Source organism: Vulpes vulpes, chromosome 8, assembly GCF_048418805.1.
Source record: "Vulpes vulpes isolate BD-2025 chromosome 8, VulVul3, whole genome shotgun sequence".
NCBI classification, from domain to species: domain Eukaryota; kingdom Metazoa; phylum Chordata; class Mammalia; order Carnivora; family Canidae; genus Vulpes; species Vulpes vulpes.
In genome coordinates this window covers 91,263,146-91,283,805 of record NC_132787.1, presented here as the reverse complement: position 1 = coordinate 91,283,805, position 20,660 = coordinate 91,263,146, and the positions used below count along the sequence as shown (strand labels likewise).

General features: G+C 48.6%; 2 protein-coding genes across 3 annotated transcripts in view; both read right to left on the bottom strand.

The window, feature by feature from the left end:
- CIB4 (calcium and integrin binding family member 4) overlaps positions 1–5,104 on the bottom strand; it is a 50,883-nt gene extending 45,779 nt beyond the window's left edge. The window contains exons 1-2 of the mRNA XM_025983956.2: positions 5,051–5,104; positions 4,567–4,601 (exon numbers count right to left, since the gene is read on the bottom strand). Of these exons, the coding sequence (XP_025839741.1) occupies positions 4,567–4,601; positions 5,051–5,104 (89 nt within the window). The remainder of the gene's footprint in view (positions 1–4,566; positions 4,602–5,050) is intronic.
- OTOF (otoferlin) overlaps positions 1–20,660 on the bottom strand; it is a 215,659-nt gene that overhangs the window by 162,289 nt on the left and 32,710 nt on the right. The gene's annotated exons all lie outside the window — the stretch shown is intronic.

The following is a 20,660-nucleotide window of genomic DNA, read 5'->3' as shown; positions in this document are numbered from 1 at the left end:
CCCTCATCAGGGTCCCCACAGGAAGCCTGCTTCTCCCACTGCCTAAGTCTCTGCCTCTCTCTCTCTGTGAGTCTCTCATGAATAAATAAATAAAATCTTAAAAAAAAAAAAAAAACAACCAAAAAGGAAATCCCTGAGGCCCTGCACCCTGCAGCCACCCAGAGCAGAGCCTCCTGCTCCCCTGCCCCCCCCCCCCCCTTCCCCAGTGGGAGTGGCCTGCGGCCAGCTGTCAACTCTCACAGATATTTTTCACCTAACCTGCATGACAGACTTGCAAGGAAGGAGCCATCATCTCTCCTTTACACATGAAACCGAGGCTCAAGGAGGTAAAATAACTTGCTTCAGGTCCCATGGTGGTACCGGTTAAATCCAGAGCTGCAGACCCTGAAGCTCTACACCCCCCTTCAGCCCCCGGGAGCCCAGAGAAGGAAGGTGTCAGGAGCACCCCTGGGGGGACCAGGTAACTGCCACTGCCTTCCTCTCTTATTTACCAAGACTACGCGCTGGATGCGCTCAAGCACGTTTTCTCCTTGATTTTTCCAACATTCCTGTGGGACAGGTGTAGGAGTGGTAATTTCTAAAGAAGGGTAAACTGAGGCTCAAGGAGCTTAAAGGGTGTGCCCAAGGTCTTAGAGGTTGAGAGAGAGTGGGGGCCGAACCCCACACCAGGTTCTGCAGGCTGTGCTGCGCACCCTTAAAGGATCCTCCCCCACCCAGGTGTGAGCCTGTCAGCCCCGCCCCCTTGGAGAGCTTTCTGGGGAGGGGTGTGGTGGGGAGGGCCTTGCCGGGACTTCATGCCTTCCCAGGCCACCGAGTGGGTGGGCTGCCCGCAGATGAATCGTGGCTGCATCTCTGCTGCCACAAAATGTTCTCCTCCTCCAAATATGGATCAGCCGGCTCTAAATGGAACTCTGAATTAATCACTAATGGACTCAAGAGTCAAAGCCATTTGAAAAACTCACACATTCAGCCTGCCAGAAATCAAGGAGCCTGTGCTGTGGCTCCCCCCCACCCTCACCCCAGACAAGGGGAGGGACTGTCTGCCGGCTGAGGCCTGGAGACAGGGAGGCCGGCCCTGCAGCTCATGCTCTGGGGGACCTTGGACCTGCCATATCCCCTCTTGTGCCTCAGTTTCCTCTCTGTAAAATGAGAGACTTGGTGACCCCCACTGCCCCCTCTGGTTCAGGCATCCTATGACTATTTCTGTACCCTTCTCTGCACCCTTGCCTCTGAAGCCCTATTTAGTGATGGTCAACTGGGTCCCACATCCGGGAGCCTGTGAAAGTACCCTGTACCCACCCCTAGAGACTCTCATTCAAGGCCAGGGTGGCGGCAGGACCTCTATGTTCTATGAGCTTCCAGGTTCCTGTGTTCCTGGCAGGATGGACAACACAGCTCCAGTGCCAGCTTCCATTTCTACTCCTTTCTTCCGGGCTCAGGTCCCTGGGCCCTGGGGTCAATAGTCCTTTGCCCTACAGTACAGCCTGCAGGTATTTTATAAATAGCCCTATCTCTAGCCTGAAAAGGTAGCTTTTATGATCTGCTCCTTTCAAGCTGTGTGGCTTGGGCAAACCGCTTCATTTCCCTGAGCCAGTCTCCTCATTTGCAAAAAAAAAAAAAAAAAAAAAGGAGGGGGGGAGGCGGATAATAAAAGCATAAAAATAATAGCTAGCCCACAGTCAGCACTGATCCACACACCCACTGATGCTCTGACCTCTGACATGCATTTGATCATTTAATCGTCCTAATAACAACCATGTGAGGTTAGGTTCCAGTACTTTTATCTCAGGCTTTTTATAAGTGTGGGAACAGGCTCAGCAAAGAAATTCACCCACGGTCACGCAGCGAGAAGTAGCAGAGCCCAGCCTCAAACCCAGGCCTTTGGCTTGAAGGGAGCAAGCTTGTAACCACTGTGCCTGCTGACCTGCTGGTGCTCCAGGAGGACCAGGTGCTAATGGCCAGGATGAGGCCTGGAGGCTGGAAAGGGCTGGGACCTCAGGGGTGCTGAGAGGAAAGAGTGGCCCTCATGGCTGGGTCAGCCTGTGCAGGGGCTAGGGGCAAAGGTCCAGGCTCCCCACGCAGACAGACCTACCTACAGGCCGAGATGGTGACCAGAGTAGTCCCTGAGCAATACAGAGCAGTCAGCTCAGACTGAGTCAGGCCTACCTGGGCTCCAACCATGGAGGTCTAAAGGAAACCACATGTGCCCTCTCTGGGTCAGGCCCCAGACACGGAGTCTGCAGCTGTGGCTGCAGATGAGGACCTGGAAGGGCCTTTGCACTGAGCCCAAGAGACATCTGGAAGTCAAGGGCTTCTCGTGGAGCAATTTGATCAGAAGTCAGGGAGGATTGACTTGGAGCTGAGGCCGAAAGGGACTTTGCTCTTTAAAAGACCAACAAGCCATGAAAGAAAATCCCCACAGGCAAGAAATTTAGGGTGGACAGACCCCTTCTTGGAGAGCCCAGCCAAGGCAGCCTGGGATTGGGAAGGGGCTGGCTCTAAAACCAGTCTGTCACATGTGGTCTGCTAAAGACCTCCAAAGGGTCTTTAGCAGGGGTGCGTCATCTGCAGATCTAGTGACCAAGCCCTTGTGTTTTATGCAGGTCACAGATAAGAAGGTGGGAAAGTAAAAAAAAAAAACAAAAGATGGGAAAGTATTAGATGAGGGCAGAGCCACCCTCATCCAGAGGTTACTTGTGTCTATTAGTCTCTTGGATACTTTTTCCAACTGGACTGATCTCTCCAACTGCACCGTCATCCAGGCTGTATTTCTTTGTCACATTAATAGGAAAATCACAGCACGTCTTCAGAGGCCACATAGGACAATTGTCCAAAAGTGACTGGGGTTTAGTCTAGCCCAAATTGGCCACTCTCTCCCATAAGCACTACGTGCCATCAGCTCCCTAAACCACTGCAAGTGCCACTGGGTGTCCATTTCAAAGCTGCCCCTTTACTTTGCCGACAACAAGGCCATGCTAGCACCGATGTTGTCAGTGGCCCAGGTCTCCTCCAAGAAGCTAACCTATGGAGCGCCTGGGTGGCTCAGCTGGTTAAGTATCTGCCTTTGGCTCAGGTTGTGATCTCTAGGTCCTGGGATTAAGCCCCACGTCAGGCTCCCAGCTCAGTGGGGAGTCTGCTTCTCCTCCCTCTTCCTCTATTCTGCTCATCTGCACCCTCACCCCTGTATCCGTCTGTTTCAAATGAATAAATAAAAAATCTTTTTTAAAAAGAAGCTAACCTATGACCAGCGTGCATGTGTGTGTCCTTCCAGACATGTTCTCTTTGCGTGTGTATGTGTATGCACATAGAAACTTTTATTTTACAAAAAAGGAAGTATCCTGTATATACCAGTCTAGTTTACCAAAATAACACAGTTTATTAATTTGTTATAATGGAGCACATCCTCCAAAAGCTTCCTCAGACAAGATGCAAAAGAGGTCATTTTAAAAAAATAATTTGCCAAAAAAATAAATGAAAAAAATAAAAAATAATTTGCAAGTCAAAAAAGTTACTTCACTTTCACTCTTGATTAATAGTTTAGCTATGACCTAATTCTAGATTGGGATTTTTTTTTCCTTATGGTTTTGGAGGTCTTTAGCCCCTGTCTTCCAAGTCCCAAACCATTCTGATTCCCAGAGCTCTGTATATATTTTGTTTTAGTTTTTGTTTTCTCTTTGGAAGCATTTAGCATCTTCTCATTATCTCTGGTGTTCTGAAATGTTATGATGGCATGGTTTAGCACAGGTTTTTCAGTTTTCTCTTCAAATATCTAGTGTCTCTCAGCTTCCAATTCATACCTAACAAGTGAGGCTGGCAAAAGCCAACCAGGGGCTCATCCCAGCTTATCATGGGGCCTGGTGGCCCTGAGGCAAGAGCCTGTCTGCTCGACTCTGTCCATTTGGGCTCCTGTCTTCTGATGGGCCTGGAAAGGGGTTCCGAGCAGATGGCAGGGCAAGAGAAGGAATCATAGAAGACTTTGAGTCTCCCTTTCTGGACCTGGACACACCATGCCGTTCATTCCCTCTGCAATCCCATGAAGAGGGCATCTGTGGCCTCTCACACTGCATGACACCACTTGTCTTTGGCCCAGAGCCTTCCCTGCTGGACAATAACCTACATGACAACAGGCACTGTGGACTCTTCCCCGATATGTTCCCAGGGCCCTTGCAATGTCTGACACATAGCAGGCCCAGAAAAGAGGCTTGGAGAGGGAGCTAGGTCTTAGAGCACATCCAGGTTTACCCAGCCAGCTTCAAACCTGTTTCCTAAGTCCTTCCATCATTCCCCCATCCCCCCAAGAAGCCTCATCCACTTCTGTGATTCTGTGAAGAAATCCTGCCTTGGATCCCCTAGTGGCTTAATGCCTGAGGTTTTGCTCAACTTGGCTTTTGGGCTCTCCCAGCTGGGGTCTGTGCCAGTCTCATTTCCAGGGGCTCTGCCTGCCCTGTGCCAGTCTCATTTCCAGGACTTTACAGTGCTGAGTGAGGACCACACTCAGGAACCAGAATGAGATGTACCAGGACGAGAGCTCAGCTCAAGGGCAGGGAAAGGGGCCCCTCTACTCACCACAGGATTTCATTTCTGGTCAGGAAGGTCAGAGCCTACAAAAAAGCACAGAGAGGTGACCTGCCCACTGCGAACAGCCCTGCTTTGGCTCCCCTGGGGAGTGGGGAGTTTGAGGGACTGGGGAGGAGATGGCCATTCTCTTATCCCGCAGCTTGCACAATGCAGGCACCCCAGTACTCTGCCGTGGATCCCCCCAGCGATTGGAAGAGGAGCAGAGGGTGCCCTTCCTCCCTCCCTCCCCAGGCTTTGACAGCTTTAGGAAGGAGCATGTTGTCACAGACTGGGAGAGAGGATTGAAATCAAGCCTCAGGCCCTGGGCTTTGGAGCCAGAGACAGATGGGGGAGGAGGCCTCAGAGGACTGGTCTGCCTCTTGCGGATGCAGGTTTAGCAAAGGCAACAGCTTCCACGACCCTTCCACTCATCCCACCTGCCTCAGGAAGCTCCCCCCAGTTTTGCCCAGAACATCCTGCCTCATCCACCCACCTGGTATTCTTCAAGGTCCTCACAATGCATCTGGTGCCTCAAACATTGCCCCATGCTGACCCCACCCTGCTCTCTGCCTGCAGGAGAACCTCAGCCCCAAGGGCTGAGTACGTGAGGTGACCTGGTGATCCAGTTGCCATGGTAGCCTACATTCCACCTTCTGCCCATTCTACTTGAGCCTCTGAGTGGGCAAAGAAGCAGATTCTTTTGGCTCCCAACGCTAATTGGGAACCTATTGTGCCCCAATACACAAGCAGCAATCAGAAAGGCAACCCAATAGCAGGGTTAAGGATCATCCTATTGGCTCAAGAGTCACTCTGGTGGGGTTCAAATCCCAGCTCTGTCACATTCTGAAAAGACACATAATCTTGGACAAGTTACTCAACCTCTCTGGATCTTAATTTCCTCATCTGTAAAATGAGGGTGTGGGATTGTTGTGAGGATTATCTGAGTAATACAGGTAACAGTGCTGGCCTATTATAGGTGCTCAATAAGGTGAGTTGGCTATTAGAACCCTATCCCAAACACTGTGCCAGGTTTGGGGACGCAGTGACGAGTAAGCAGAGACTCTGACCTCAAGAAGTGACCCAAAGGGTGCAGAAAAAGGCATTCGCCCCATCAGCCAGGGTCCCCGCAGGAACAGAGGGCACATTCAGATCAGGATAACTTGAAGAAGTCCTAGTAGCCCACAATGGCAAGGTCAAGGTGTGGGGAGACCACCCCAGGAGACCGCAGAATCCAGGTGTAACTGCAGAGTTGTGACCAGTCCTGGCCCAACACACATAGAATAAATACCCCAGCATAACTCTCTCTTCTTCCTCTGCTCTCCTGTGAGGACAAGGAGCAGGGTAAAGAGTGAATCCGCAAAGACAGAGAAGCCCAGCACGAGCCATCAATGCTACAGACCAGGAGGGTCCTCCCCTAACCATGTGCCCTGCCCCTGTGTCTGTATGCCCACCCTCCCTGCCACCCTCAGTCTCCTGGTTGAAGCCCATGTCTTTCCATACACTCTCCTAGGTAAATATCCCAGGGACTTTCTGATAGAGTTAATTTATATCTCCAGAAATGCGACTGCTCATTTTTCCTCATTGATCAACCACAGAGACAGAGCCTGATGGAAGAAATCCAGGATTTACTTGGGGACACAGATAGGGTGGCCACAGTGTGCCATGTACTTGCCTTGACCCTGGGAGAGATGAGTGAGTGGTTTCAGCCCGCAAGAAACAAATACTCGCTACACACACACACACACACACACACACACACACACCAAGGGAGATTGAGCAGATATGACCAGAGGGTTAACAGTACAGAATTATGGGGATTCAGGAGTGGAAACATTGCTGGGCAGGCCGTCTAGGCAGCAGCAGTTACGTGGTTGTTACTATGTCATGGTTAAGAACATAAGCAGTCTGCATCGCCTTAGGCGGGCCATGAAACTCTTCTAAGCTTCAGGTCCCTCATCTGTAAAATGGGAACAATAAATCCCTACTTTATAGGAGGATTGCAAGGATACAATTAAATGATAGGTCTATAAAACTTTTACTTAGCAAGGCACCTGGTGCATAACGAGTGCTCAGTAAAGGGTAAATAATATTATTACTTTTAAAAGTTGGACCTGGAAAAAGGGTAGGATTTTTTAGCAGGCGATGTCAGTCATTAAATCCCATCTTCTGGTAAGCCCTCTGTGCTCCTACTCTCATTTAATTGAGCAGCTTCTCTCTGCCAAGAGTGTGTGTGAAGTGGGCAAGGGGTGGCTCCGCCGTTCTGGGGAAGGCATATGTGGGTGCGGCCCAGCGATGCTGAGGGGTCACTCAGCCAGCCAGCAGGCAAGTGGGGATCTGCAGCGTGGCAGTTGGCGGCCTAGGGATTCCCATCTCGCAGGGCAGGAGGCTAGTGAGCCACAGAATCACACCCTGAAAGGCTGCTTCCTTCTCAAGCCTGGCTCAGTACCACCCCCCACCCCGCCCCGTGACAGCAAGGTGCAAGTGGCAGCATGGCACCGGCTGGTGTGCCCTTTAACACCTGGTTGACACTTGCTAAATGGAGAAAAACAAACTAGAAAACAGCCCTGCTACTCAGAGCTTTTAGCTATGTACTCAACCACTGTTTATCGAGCTCGGCTGTGGAGATCGTGAAGAAGACAGGCCCTGCCTGCGTGGAGCCAGGCACGCGTAGGAAAAACACCATCCCCTAGATAGTGATGAGCACTGTGAAGACATAGAGCAAGGACAGGGGGTGTGTTGGAGAGGCCCCCCGGGGAGGCACCCTTTGAGCAGAGGCCTGAGTGCCAGGGAGAGGTGAGCCAGTCCAGAGCAGTTTGCTGAGCCTGGGAGACAACAGCCTCCAGCTACACTTAAATAGCACATTGGTTTTTGTTCTATTTGTTTACATGGTACATTCCTGTTTGAAAATGTTGCAGGTTTGCCATTTATAACTGTGATATAAAGCTTCCTTTATAAATATATTTAATTAAAAGAAATAGGAGCCCATTTAAAGAAAAGTATTAAATAAATAATCATACAGGTGGTAAAGGAACATGCCAGAAATCACAAAGGTCTTTCTGTGTCTCTGTGTCCCTGACTGTCTCTCTCTCTCTCTCTCTCACACACACACACACACACACACACAAACAAACATTTGCAAACTCTACCCTCCTCTCTCCTTTACTTTTCATCCCTTAAGTCGTCCCTAAAATGCTGCACACCCTCACCCCCTACGCAGACTCTGCCATTTCTTCCTGGAGAGGATTTTCACTGGTTCCTACAAATAACAATAGAAACAATGTCACCTTACATTTGCATATCCCTCTGTAATTCCAAAATACTTTTCTGTGTACCACCTCATTTGCCCAAGAAATAGAAGCCTATGTTCCTTTAAAAAAAGGGGGGAGAAGAGAATTCCCCCAAGCTCATCCCACCTTCAGTACACTAACCAATCAGCATCCCCACCTGCCTCCAGCCTGTTGAAATTCAGACTCCTCTCCAGCTGGGGTTTTGAAAGGGGTGTGATTGAACTAGAGAGCAGGCCCAGGCCTGCCCAGGCTGTTCTCTGTCCTTCATTTCCAAGGTTTGCCACTGCACAAACCCTCCAAACTGTCCTCAGGGGATGGAACGTGTTCTTTGCAAAGTTTCTGTCACCTTGACGTGAACTCTGCAGATTTTAAAACGGCAACCCCTGGTCTAACCTTGATTTAGATATTTCTTAAAATCCAAAGGGGGCTGAAAAGGAAACGGTATCCAGAATATATAAAGAACTCTTACAACTCAACAACAAAAAGACACATAACCAACTAACAAATGGACGAAGGATCTGAATAGATATTTCTCCAAAAAAGACACACAAATGGCCAATGACTATATGAAAAGAAGCTCAGTGTCATTAGCCATCAGGGAGGTGCAAGTCAAAACCACCATGAGATATCACTACCTGTCCACTAGGATGGCCAAAACCAAAAGATATTAGGTGTCAGGGAGGCTGTAGAGAAACTGGAATCCTCATATGCTGCTGGTGGTAATGTTAAATGGTACAGCCACTGTGAGAAAGAGTTTGACACGTCCTCAAACTGTTAAGCAGAGTTACCATGTGACACAGCGATTCCACTCCAGGCTATGTGCCTAAGAGAAATCAAAACACTTGTCCACATGAAAACGTGTACATGAACGTTCGTAGCAGCTGTCTTCATAATAGCCAAAAACTGGAGACAGCCCAAATGTTCATCAACTGACAAATGTGTAGATAAAACGTGGTATATCCGTACAATGGAGCATTAACTGGCAATAAAAATAAATGAAGTATTGATAGTACAACATGGATGAAGCTTAACAACATTCTACTAAATGAGGGGAGCTAGTCATCAGAGGCACATATTATATGATTCCATTTACATGAAATGTCCAGAATAGACAGATCCATAGATGCAAAAAGTAGATTAGTGATTTCCAGGAGCCAGGGGGAGGGGAAATGGGGTGGGGGCAGTTTATTGCTAATGAGTAAGGGGTTTCTTTTTGGGTTGGTGAAAATATTCTAAAGTTGGATAGTGGTGATGTTTGTACAACTCTGAATATAGTAAGAAATATCAAGTGGTTCACTTTAAGATTGAACTGTGGAATATGTCAATTGTATCTTAATAAAGCAGTTATTAAAAACAATTTCAAGGAGTGTTGATGCCCCAACCTAGTGACTGGCACATAGCAGGCCCACCATATATATTGTGTGAGGAGCACATAAATGAGATTATATTTTTAAATAGTTTCAGATCTGTTTCCTCAGCCTGTGAGTCTTTTAGCCCAGAGGGTCCCACTCACTGTGGTTACTCAGTGGTAGGGCAAGGGTAGATCTTGCTGGAGCAGGTCATTGTCCAGTTTTGAACATCAACTAGATTTTTTTAAAAGATTTATTTATTTATTCATGAGAGTCAGAGAGATTGGCAGAGACATGGGCAGAGGGAGAAGCAGGCTCCCTGCTTTGAGCCTGATGTAGGACTCGATCCCGGGACCTTGGGATCATGCCCTGAGCCAAAGGCAGATGCTGAACCAGGAGTTGAGCCACCCCTGGGTGCTGAGCCACCCAGGCATCTCCAACTAGATTTTTGTTTGAGTTCCCAGCAACCAAGCAGACTGGAAAGCGACCCTTTGTCTGGAGAAAGGATTTTCTAAATTCCTTTGTTGTGGCAAGAGGCAGGCCTAGGGATTTAGATCCTGGACTCTGTAGAGGCATCCTCAAGCAGGAAGAGAGGAAAAAGAAGAAAGGTTTACCCTCCTGGTCTTGAGGACAAAGAGAATGGAGAAGATAACGAGGAAGTCAGACCGTCATGAGCTCACTACTTCAGGATGAAGGTGCAGGGGTGTTTAGAAATGTCCCTGGGACAGGAGAGTCCTGGGAGCTTGAGTCATGCTTCCCTGAGCTCATTGATCATGGAGTGGGGTGGGGGAGGGAATCTGACACCTCTAGAAGTCTGTCTGATGTTCAGCCCATTTCCACTATAGTGCAGAACAAAGTTGGCTGGGGAGGCATGACCAACGCAGGACTCCTGGCCTCCCTGGCCATGCAGAAGTTCTCATGTGTCCCAGGGAGAGGATTGAAGAGATGGAGAAAGATCCAGCAAAGGCCTAGCCAGGATGAAGAGCCCACTAAGGCACATTTCCAGGGACAAATGGGACACCACAACTCTCATAGTACATGTCAACACATTTCCCAGAAGGCCAGGTCGTGCCTTGTGGAACTCCAGCAGAAATCCATAGAGCAAGCATGGATCCAAGGACATCTCCACATGTCCAGGGGAGCCCCCTCATGCACCCAAGATACTGACGTGGGGTAGAGAAGTGGGTACACCTGAAATTCTGTATAGTGGCATAGAGGGGACTAGCTCATCCAAAGAGACTATTTAAACCAGTTCTTTCATTTTCTATTTACATTGCCCTGGGAGGACTAGGATTGTGATGGGTAATGGATCTAGAAACAGAGTGAATCTTGAGTAGGTGGAAGATTACAATGGGAAATAAATCATTCAACTTTGAAGACACTGAAATATTATTAATGGCAAGTTCAGGGGTGGAAGCTTGAGAGGATTCAAGCAGTTCCAGAGAATAAACTCTCTTCCCTTTGCACACACTCAGAAAAGATTCCACAGCCAGGCCAGGAGGAGAATGCTGAAGTATGAGCAGCTGGAGGGACCAGGGAAGCCATGGAAAGCTCTAACCTAAGGAAGGCTGATCCAGCTGGCTCTAGTGATTATCACCCATGAGTCTGCTCACTGACAGCAGGGGGGAGGAAGAAGAGGGATCCCGGCCTGCCTTACACACCCACTGCCTTCAAGTGAGATGGCTGCTCCTTATACCACACATCCCCTTCCTTTGTGGTACCAGTCCTACCTAGGACCAACTCAAGGGCACTTTTCCTGCCTCTGTGTCTGCCTTCCAAGGGGGAGGTAGAAATGAGCCTATGTTTGGAGGAGACTGAGCCTCCTGACAGATGAGTAGGGATCCCCAGGCAGTGGTAGGAAGGAGGTAGATATAACGAAGAGCAAAACAAGTCTGATCCTGGAATTAGCTCAGACTTCACAGGTTAAAGGCATCACCAGCCACAAGACTCCCATTGTTTCAGACACCAGCCACCACTTCTGGGGTTCCCAAGCTTCCTGTATGTCTGACTAAAGAGCCACTATCCCCTCATATTTGATAATTCCCTAAAGCAACTCATAGGACTCAAGAAAGCACTGTACTGATGAACCGTGGTCACAAATCAGGACCAGCCAAATGAAGAGACATCTCTTAGTGTGAGTCTCAAAGAATCTCACGTGTGAAGCATCTGTGTTCTTAGGACTCACCACCTTCCTGGACCATTAACTTGTCACACAAATGCGAGAGAGCTCACCTGAGCCTCAGTCAAGAGTTTTTCTTGGGGTTTCATGATCTAAACATGATTGATGGAATTGTTGGTCATGTGGTTCAACTTACTTTCCAACTCCTCTACCCTTCTCAGAGGTCAGACTGACATCACCTGTCTCAAAATCCCAACCCTCTGAATCACATGGTTGGTTCTTCCGGTGTGGCCTGCCCCTGTCCTGAGTCATCTGATTAGTACGAACTCTGTAATGGTCTGAGTGGCCCCCCATGAATAATGAACACAGGCCCCCTGTGAATAATGAAGACACTCCTATTGCTTGGGAAATTCCCCAAATGCAGAGGTCACTTTCATGAGCCAGGGGACATAAGTCACCCACATTCTTCATTACACAACACTAGGAAATCTGGGGTGGGGATGGGGTACAGTTAGAAAAATAAAGATCCTTTCCTCTCCCTGAGAAGGGTGAAATTTATTTGGGGGCTAAAAAGATTCACCCAGGGGAACAGTGTGGACAGATAATATCTTGAAACTTAAATCTTTGTGTTCTTTTCCACCTTCTCATAAAAGACTTTTTTTTTTTCTTTAGTCTTCCATTCACATTGCCTGGGGACAAAGTAGAATTGTAGCAGAGGAAAAAACTAGAAGCAGCCACTGTTCCTTTTTTTTTATTAACAAATCAAACTTTGGAAAATCCAAGGGAAGGCTGAGGAAAGCCAGGTCCAGAGTCTATAACAGAAGGACAGAGGAGAAGCATCATGGTACCAGGGACACAGAGCAAGGGTCTCCCGAATAGGAGTACCGCCACTGTCGCCTGGAGAGCCCCAAGCCGGCAGGCAGACCCTTTGCTAACTTTTGGGGGAACACCACTCATGACTAGGGGAGAAGCAGTTCTATGGGAGCCACCACTCACTGTGGGGCAGGGTGATCTATCAAAGATCCAGCCTGGTGGGTACTCAAGGATGGCCCCATAGGACAAGAGCTTGTTTTTCAAAGATCTGCTGAGCCCAGGTGGACAGACACCTACCCCATCTCCACTTTCAATGGCTCTGGACTCCAAGAAATCCAAGAAAAGAGAGTAGGGGCCTCAACACTGAGAGGGCAGAGGACTGGTGGGGGTGGGATGGAGGAGCCCCAGCACCATCGCTGGATGGATGTGGGTGGATAGTGGTGCTCCCACCCCTTTGCAACTTGTATAAGATGTCCTGGGGCCCCAGGTCCTGCCTTGACTCCCACGGAACTACTGCAGGGAAGGGTGTCCCTGAGCTTGGTTGGTCTCCAGCTGTTGCCTCAAGGATTCTTACACTTTCTGCCTCAGGACTTCTCTACCAAGAAGCTCCCTCAGTCTGTGGGTGAGCACAGGTGACACTCCTGCATGTTAAAGCCCACCAGTGGGGGGTGGGAGCTGGTGGAGAACGGCTCCTATGCCTGTACTTCTGGGTGACAGCTCTGGGAGGGGTTCTGTGGCTTCTCAGCAAGTCCCAGTGAGACCCTGGGCCTTCAAGACAGAGGCGATCTGGACATACTCGCCTTGCCGGGCTTTTTGTCTCTCCAGTCCCTCACCCCTGCTTCCTGGGGCTGGCTCACGAATAAACCACTTACACAAACGTCCTGGTTTCTATATTGCTTCCAGCTTTCTTGTGACCCCTCCCTAGGCCTCCCATGGTATTGTCAAGGAGCCTGGGGTTGGGGTTGGAAGGGGGGTAGTTGGTACATTGCCCTGATTGGAGTAGCTCTGAATTTTTAGTTCTAAATTTCCATAGACAAACCTTAAAGATCATCTCTTTGGATTCTTTCATTTTATAGATGAGTAGGCTCAGAGCCAGAGAGGAAATCTGTCCATGATCCCATGGGGAGAGGATGGGTCTGGAAATCTGCTCCTCCCTGGTCTCCTCCCTGGTCTCCTCCCCAGCAACAGCAGGCCTCTAAGAGCTGCTTGCCGGAGGTCACTGAATTGATTCAATGAGATCCTATCTGTGAAAATGCCTTGTAAACTGTGAAGCATTATACAAATTCTATTTGTCATGATTTGTGCCAAACCTGGGACTGGAACCCAGATCTACTGGTTCCCCAGCCAGTGTGTTAAGTCCGACAACAAGAAGACTGCATTAGACTGTTTAGAATTCCTCGTTTTTATAGTCACACTCCCGGACGCTTGCTAGCTAGAAACCCCACATCCCAGCTGACCTCTCTCTGCTCTACACTCCCTGTGTCACTTTCTGCTGGGGAGGTGGGGGTGAAGGGCAGTCGGCTGTCCTTGCTAGTCTTTTTACTCACTTACTCAAAAAAGTATTTGCGAATCTGCTAAGATGTTCCAGGCACCTTGCTAGTGCTGGTGCTGGGGACAGAGTGGTAACCAAGACAAACAGCCCCTGGCCTCAAGTTGATCAGAGCTCAGTAGGAGAGAAACCTCAATAATCACCTGATTCATAGTTTATTCCGATGTGCTGAGTTCTATTATACAATGATAGGGAGCTCATAGGGACACCTAACCAACTCTGGGGGTCAGGGAAGCTCCTACGAGGAGGCAACATTGAGCTGAGACCTAAAGGATGAAACAGGAGAAAAGAGGATAGGAAAGGAGAAGCTGTTTCCTGGCAGGAGAAGAGCATGCATGAAGTTCTTCCCCCATTTCCCCCACCCCCATCCCAGGTGCTGGCAGAACCAGAAGGCCCTCAGGATGGAATGTGCCAAGGGCAACAGTCAGGTAAGCTGAGCCTGGGAGGAAGGTTTAGGGTAGAACACGGAGGGTGGTAGCTCCTTGAGGGTTTACCTTCAAAACTTTTTTAAAAGTAATGGGATGTCATTGAACGATGTTATGCAGAGAAATGACATAATCGGATTTTTGTTTTCAAGAGATCACTCTGCTATCTGATGGCTGGTGAACATGCTGGAAGGAGACCAGCATGGCTTTGGGAAGGAATGTGAGGAGACTACTGAATACCCGAGGGGAGGGGAGCAGGCCTGGGACAGGGCTGTGGTGGCAAGGAGAGGACTAGATGATGTCATGTGACATTTTAAGGTGGAGTCAGCAATGTGAGTGACTGGAGGTGGGAGGGGAGGGAGTGGCAATCGTCAATGTGACCTTCTGGCCTCGGACATAAGCAGCAGGTAGATGGAGGGGATGTGTCTTCCTGAGCTGGGAGCCTAGGGCAGGGACAGACTCCAGAGGAAAAACAAAATTTTGGACATGTGGAGTTTCTGTGCAATAGACAATGTGGTGATAACAAATGGTAGTTACGTGGGACCGAGAACTCAGAACAGAGCCCTGGGCTCGAGACAGCATCTGAAAATGTCCAGGCATAGGTGGTATTTAAAGTCATGGCTGAGGGATGCCAGGGTGGCTTAATGGTTGAGCATCTGTGTTTGACTCAGGTCGTGATCCTGGGGTCCTGGGATCGAGTTCTGAATCGAGCTCCCTGAGGGATCCTGCTTCTCCCTTTGCCTGTGTCTATGCCTCTCTCTCTCTCTCTTTGGATTTAATCTCATGATTAAATAAATAAAATCTTTAAGAAATTAAAAATAAAAATAAAAATAAAGCTGTGGCTGACATTAGCCAGGGATCACAGTGGTGGTGGAGACAAGGTCCCTGCCCTCAGGGAGCTTATGTTCTAAGGGAGTAGATAGAAGAATCCACTCCCTGTAATGTCAGAGTAGTCCCTGAAAGGCCATTCTTCCCATTAAGAATGATCTGGACAAAATCCAAAAGCCACTTGTTTGCATATAACCAGGACTTGAGAGATCAGGACCCCAAGGAGAAGGGGAGCTAATGGAAGTGACACTTGGTGCTACCCTTCCCCTTCCAGCATCACTGGTTCATGAGTGGCATGGGCCCAAGAGGCTAAGAACTAAGCAAAAAGTAGTAGATAAGAACCCAAGAACTTCAGCTAGAGCTTTTGGCAATCTCATGGGTGGGCGGGGGGGTGGGTGGGGGGGGGGAGACAAATTTGGAGTTGGAAATGCGGCAAGCAAGACCTGAGGGTCAAGGCATCTGGGTGAAGAGAAGCACCTTAGGTTAGTTCAAAATGCCAGGCCCTTTCCAACCCCCTAAGGCATTTGCAGATTCATAAGCAGTGGAGGTCCAAGTAGTGGACTGGGCTAAGGCCAAAGGGCTGAGCCCAAAGCACCAGGCTGAGAAACTGGGAAGCTGAGCAGAGCTGTTGACAGTCAGATGTGGTAGGGAACAAACTGGGAATCAGAGCCCCACTGAAAGGAAGGGCCCCAGAAAACAGCCTGACCTCCCAGGGAGAACCCCAGAGCGGGAGGCGCCAGGAGAAAAGGCAAGTTGGGCCTTCACAAAGCCAGACAGGCAGCTTCAAGTCAGCTCAATCCGACAGAACTAGGATGGCCTTCCGATGCTCACACTGCCTTCTGGAAAGCCAAAATGAATCTTCTGATGAGAAATAACATCAGGCAGGGCCAAAATTGCTCTGATATTGGGTAATCCAGGTATTGGAGTGATCTGATACAGACTTTCGAATGGCTGCCATTAATCTGGTCAAGAAAGTGATGAGAGAGGATTTCTCCAGAGAACTGGAGTCCCTATGCAGAAGCATCACATGGGAATTATGGTGGGATGGATAGAACTTGGAAATTGACATCTTTGAAGAATGGCCGACATCTTCCATCAGCCAGGAAAGGCATCCCAGGGCAGGTGAGTGCACCTGAAGCCCCACTGATGGCAGCCTGAAAGCAGGGCAGAGAAGAGCATGGGGTGGGTGAGGCCAGCGTGCTGGGGAGGAAATCCAGGGAAGGCCATTTGGAACCATGTTATGTTGGAATTTGAATGTTGGATGAAAAAATTCAATTTCTGTTCTGCAGAATGAACAGTAGTAGTTATGTTTGTGTCTCTGTTTGGATTCAGTTTGCCACAGGGTCAATTTAGAAAAAGTAAAAAAAAAAAAAAAAAAAAAGAAGAAGAAGAAGAAGAAGACATTGTTTACGTTTGACAAAAATTACTCCTCAAATGTCAGGAAAATGCAATATCTGCACCCGTACTTAAAGCATTTTTAATTTTTCCTCCATCCTGAAAGAGTCTTATCTTTGGGGCTATTTTTATAAAACTACATAATAAGCCTATATTACGGTTTCTGACTGTAACATTGAACTTTTAAACAAATTTTGGTATTGAGCAAGACTTTTTTCAGCTGGTTTATTTTGTCCTTCCTTCACCGACCTTGTAAACTACTTAATTGCGAAATGTGGTTTGTCTCAGAGTGCCTCTTAACATTGTATTCTTTAAAATAGAGATTTTTCCATTGCATGGTAGACCAACAGCAGCATCTTTAACACACGCGCACACAGAGCAGGGCTCCTCATTCCACTTACTTAGAGACATATGGTTTTCATCAGCACTTCTCTCTTCTTGGCAGAAACCATGCTAAGGATTTAAATTTTATTTAGCAAATAGCCCACCCCTCTCACACCAAGCCCCTATTTGCTACTCTCCCTCTTCTTCAGTCCCCGCTGTCCCTCCCTCCTGCTCCATTCCCAAAGAGTGTCCCCAGCCTCCTGCCAGGCAAACCCAATTGATGGAGTTGCCCAGCCTGCCAGACCCGGCCAGTAGAACTCTGCAGCAGGGAAGCAACTCAAAGGCCTCTGGGAGTTGGAGCAGACCAAGCTGAATGTGAACCATCTTTCAAGAGATGGTTCCTGAAATTAGATGGGCTGGCCGGCTGGGAGCCATTCCTTGCTGCCATAGACAATGGGCAGCTAATGAAGACGGTTCAGGGACTGGAGACCACTGACATTTGGGATATCCTGTCCCCACACTGATCCGGCGGGGGGGGGGGGGACCAAGTGCCACTCCCCTGCCACAGGTCCCACACCCAACCCCCAACTGCACCCTGCCAGTTCTGTTCCTACCATTTCTTATCCTTCCTGGTGCCACTGTGAGAGAAGCAGCAAAGTTTGGTGATCCCTCAGTCCTCTTGACCATCCTTCATCTGAAGGCTGGCTGAGCCCCACTAACATCTCAATGGCCAGAAAGGAGAATCTGAGTGCTAGTGAGCATGGCCCTAACCAAAGTGCTGAGAGACCCAGGCATCTGGTATCCTTGCCTCCACCGTACAACTGACCATTTCTGCCTCAAACATACACTGAATCCATGCATGCAAGCTTCTCCACCTCTACAGCCTCATCCTGGTCTCCTCTCCTGCCTGGATCACTGCACTGGCCTCCTAAGGCATCCTCCTTGATTTCATTCAGGCTCCCTTTAGTCTGTCCTCTCCATAGAGGCAGATGGAGTTTTCAAAAACATAGATCAGAACATGTCAGGCCCCCATTGAAAACCTCCTTAGTGGCTTTCTGCTGCACTTAAGAGTAAAATACCAACTCCTCACCATGACCCAATAGGCCCTGCTTGTCTTTCCAGGCTCATCCTGAGTGTCTCTCCCTCCCCTGCTATACCCCCTCTGCACCAACTGAACTGGCCCCCTTTCTGTCCCTCAGAACTCCAACATCCTCAACATCCGAGGTCAGGAGCCAACTCAGGGCCTCACAGCCGCTGCCCACACAGGTGAGACTGGTGGTGGGCAACATGATGAGCTCCAGCCCGAGATAAATGGTCCCCTCCTACAACTGGGCTCTAGGCCCTTGGATTTCATCTTGTCCAACCTCTCATTTTTCAGCTGAGGAGACAGACGCCCAAACAGGGGCAGGGGTGTTCAACAGCTGAAATGAATTTATGGAAGAAGCAGCCCAGAAGGCTTGTGTCTTCACCCTCAGGCCAGTGCTTCTTTGCCGGCCCCAGGCTGCCAGGTCACAGACCACTGGCAGGAGTGCAGGAGTAGAGTGGAACCAGGTCTATAGTTCGTGCAACATTCAGGAGACCAAATTCCAGTCTGACGGCTTCCCTCCGGGACCCGGGTGCCATGAAGCTCTGATTTAGACAGATGAACATTTCTTGATGCTTCCCATAGGCTGGCTGCTCCAGAAAATGCTGGGGACTTGCAAGGGCTTACCATTCTTTGACCATGTAGGGCTCCAGAGACCCTGGGTTTGAATCACACACTATGAGACCCTCAGCCGCGTAGAGACAGTGTGGCCCCAGGCAAGACTCGGGGCTCCTAAGATCTGACTGGTGGAAGGAGGGGAGGGCCTTCATATGGTTCAGGGTACCCAGGGGTCAGGAAAAACTGGGAAATAAGGGTTTGGGCTGTTTCCAGAAGGCTCCTGGATGGGGGAGGTAGGGTGGGGCTAGAGAGGTGCTTGATAAGGGAGGGGTGGTACCCAAGGAAGGAAGTTATGTTGGACCAGGTAGGTGAGGCCAACAGAAACATCTCTGAGCTATAGTCAGACTCGAACAGCAAGAAAGACAACACTGCAATTTAAACAACCAACAAAACGGTTCTGGCCATTTCTGCCTTCCAAGGGGGTAGTGTACTTAAAGGATGATGGATCTTCACATGCCTGTGGAGACTGGTAGGGGAAAGAGTTAGGACGAATAATCTGATTGTGTTAATTTCAAAGCTGGTCCTTATGTTTTCTGGGCAGGCAGAGACTGGCCCAGAGGCAGTCTAGGGCAGTGGGTGGGGAAGAGCTGCTCCAGAGAAGCACTTGCTATAGAGGGAGGAAGGGTAGGAGGGAGGGAGAGAGGGAGGAAGAGATAGAGACAGAGCTCACAGGTGAAGGCTGGGCCCCAAGGAGATGAGATGGTAGAGTAGGACATGGCCAGAAGAATCTCTGATATTCAACTCCAAGATGTTTTCTGTGCTAAGACACACAATGCAGCTCTACCAGTTACATGTAGGGAACATGTGTTACATATGCCCTGTACTAGTTGCTACTATTGGGAAATCGAGGAAAAGGATCTGTATTTTGCATTTGTCTTGACACAAGGCAGAGAGAAGAAAACAGCCTTGGAAGGGGGAGGCCAGTGTGGCAAAGAGGAGGGAGACATAGGAAGGGAAGAGGGAAAGCGTAGAGAGGAAGAGGGGAGGGAGGAAGAGGAAAAGGAAGGGAAATCTATAGAAACAGTAAAAGGGGATTGGGAACAAATCCCCAGAAGTATTGCAAAAAATAAAAAATAAAAAAAAAAAAACACAAAAAAATCCTGGGTTTCCTTTTATGGTATGTTGAGAGTTTGATCCATTTTCTCTTGGATATTAAAAGGCAAGGCAACTCCATATGGCCAAGGACTTGGGAACACCCAAAATGGTAGATACTGGGATTTTAATTCTTGTGTGTAACATACTAAGTGATTTGGAAAAAGAAAGCAGGATGCAGTGAGGTTCAGAGCAGTTTACAAGAGGCACCTGAAGGGACTCATTCATTTGGGGAATATGAATAATAGTGAAAGGGAATATAAAGGAAGGGAGAAGAAATGTGTGGGAAATATCAGGAAGGGAGACAGAACATAAAGACTCCTAACTCTGGGAAACGAACTAGGGGTGGTGGAAGGGGAGGAGGGCGGGGGGTGTGGGGGAATGGGTGACGGGCACTGAGGGGGACACTTGACGGGATGAGCACTGGGTGTTATTCTGTATGTTGGTAAATTGAACACCAATAAAAATTAATTTATTAAAAAAAAAAAAGAAGGGATTCATCCTCTGGGAGTCCAAGCCCAGGACTGTTCTGTTAAAGGCAGATCCTCGTCTCATTTTAACCAGGAGGATTATAGACCCTTGAAGGATCAGGAAGGAAGTGGGTTCACTATTCCCTTCTAGACACACACACATTCAGATTATGATAGAGACAGTGTCTTCCTCTTGCTGTGCCTTAAAGCTACTTTTAAATTATGGATTGGCTCATTAACAGCCAGTTAAGATGACTGAATGGTTTCATCTATATTTCAGGGCAGCCTGGGATCCTGCTGGCCATAAACGAGGACACATTCTTTTCTACTTTCCCTCTCACTTAGAATCTGAAGGCGCCTGAGGGGATGACCCCTGAGAACTCCCCAGGATAGAGTCAAGGTGCTTCGTTTTTTATAGAAATGTAGATACCTCAAGCTGTATATTGCTGTGACCAGGATCCCTCCCAAAGGCCCCCAGTACCTAATCCACAGGTATCAATCTTATATCTTGATTTCTTCAGAGAAGAGTTCATCATGTACTTTACTGGAATATAACCCTTACAGAGAAGTTTCCCCAGGGACACTAGTGTGGACATCTCCCTCCAGAGGATGATGACCACGGTGGGAGGGATCCAGGAACCATCTCATATTGTCAAATGAATTGGGAATGTTGAGTCTAGGGAAGAGCAAATCAGAGAACACACAACTGTTAGTGAGAACCCTCACATCTAAGTGAGAGAAATACAAATT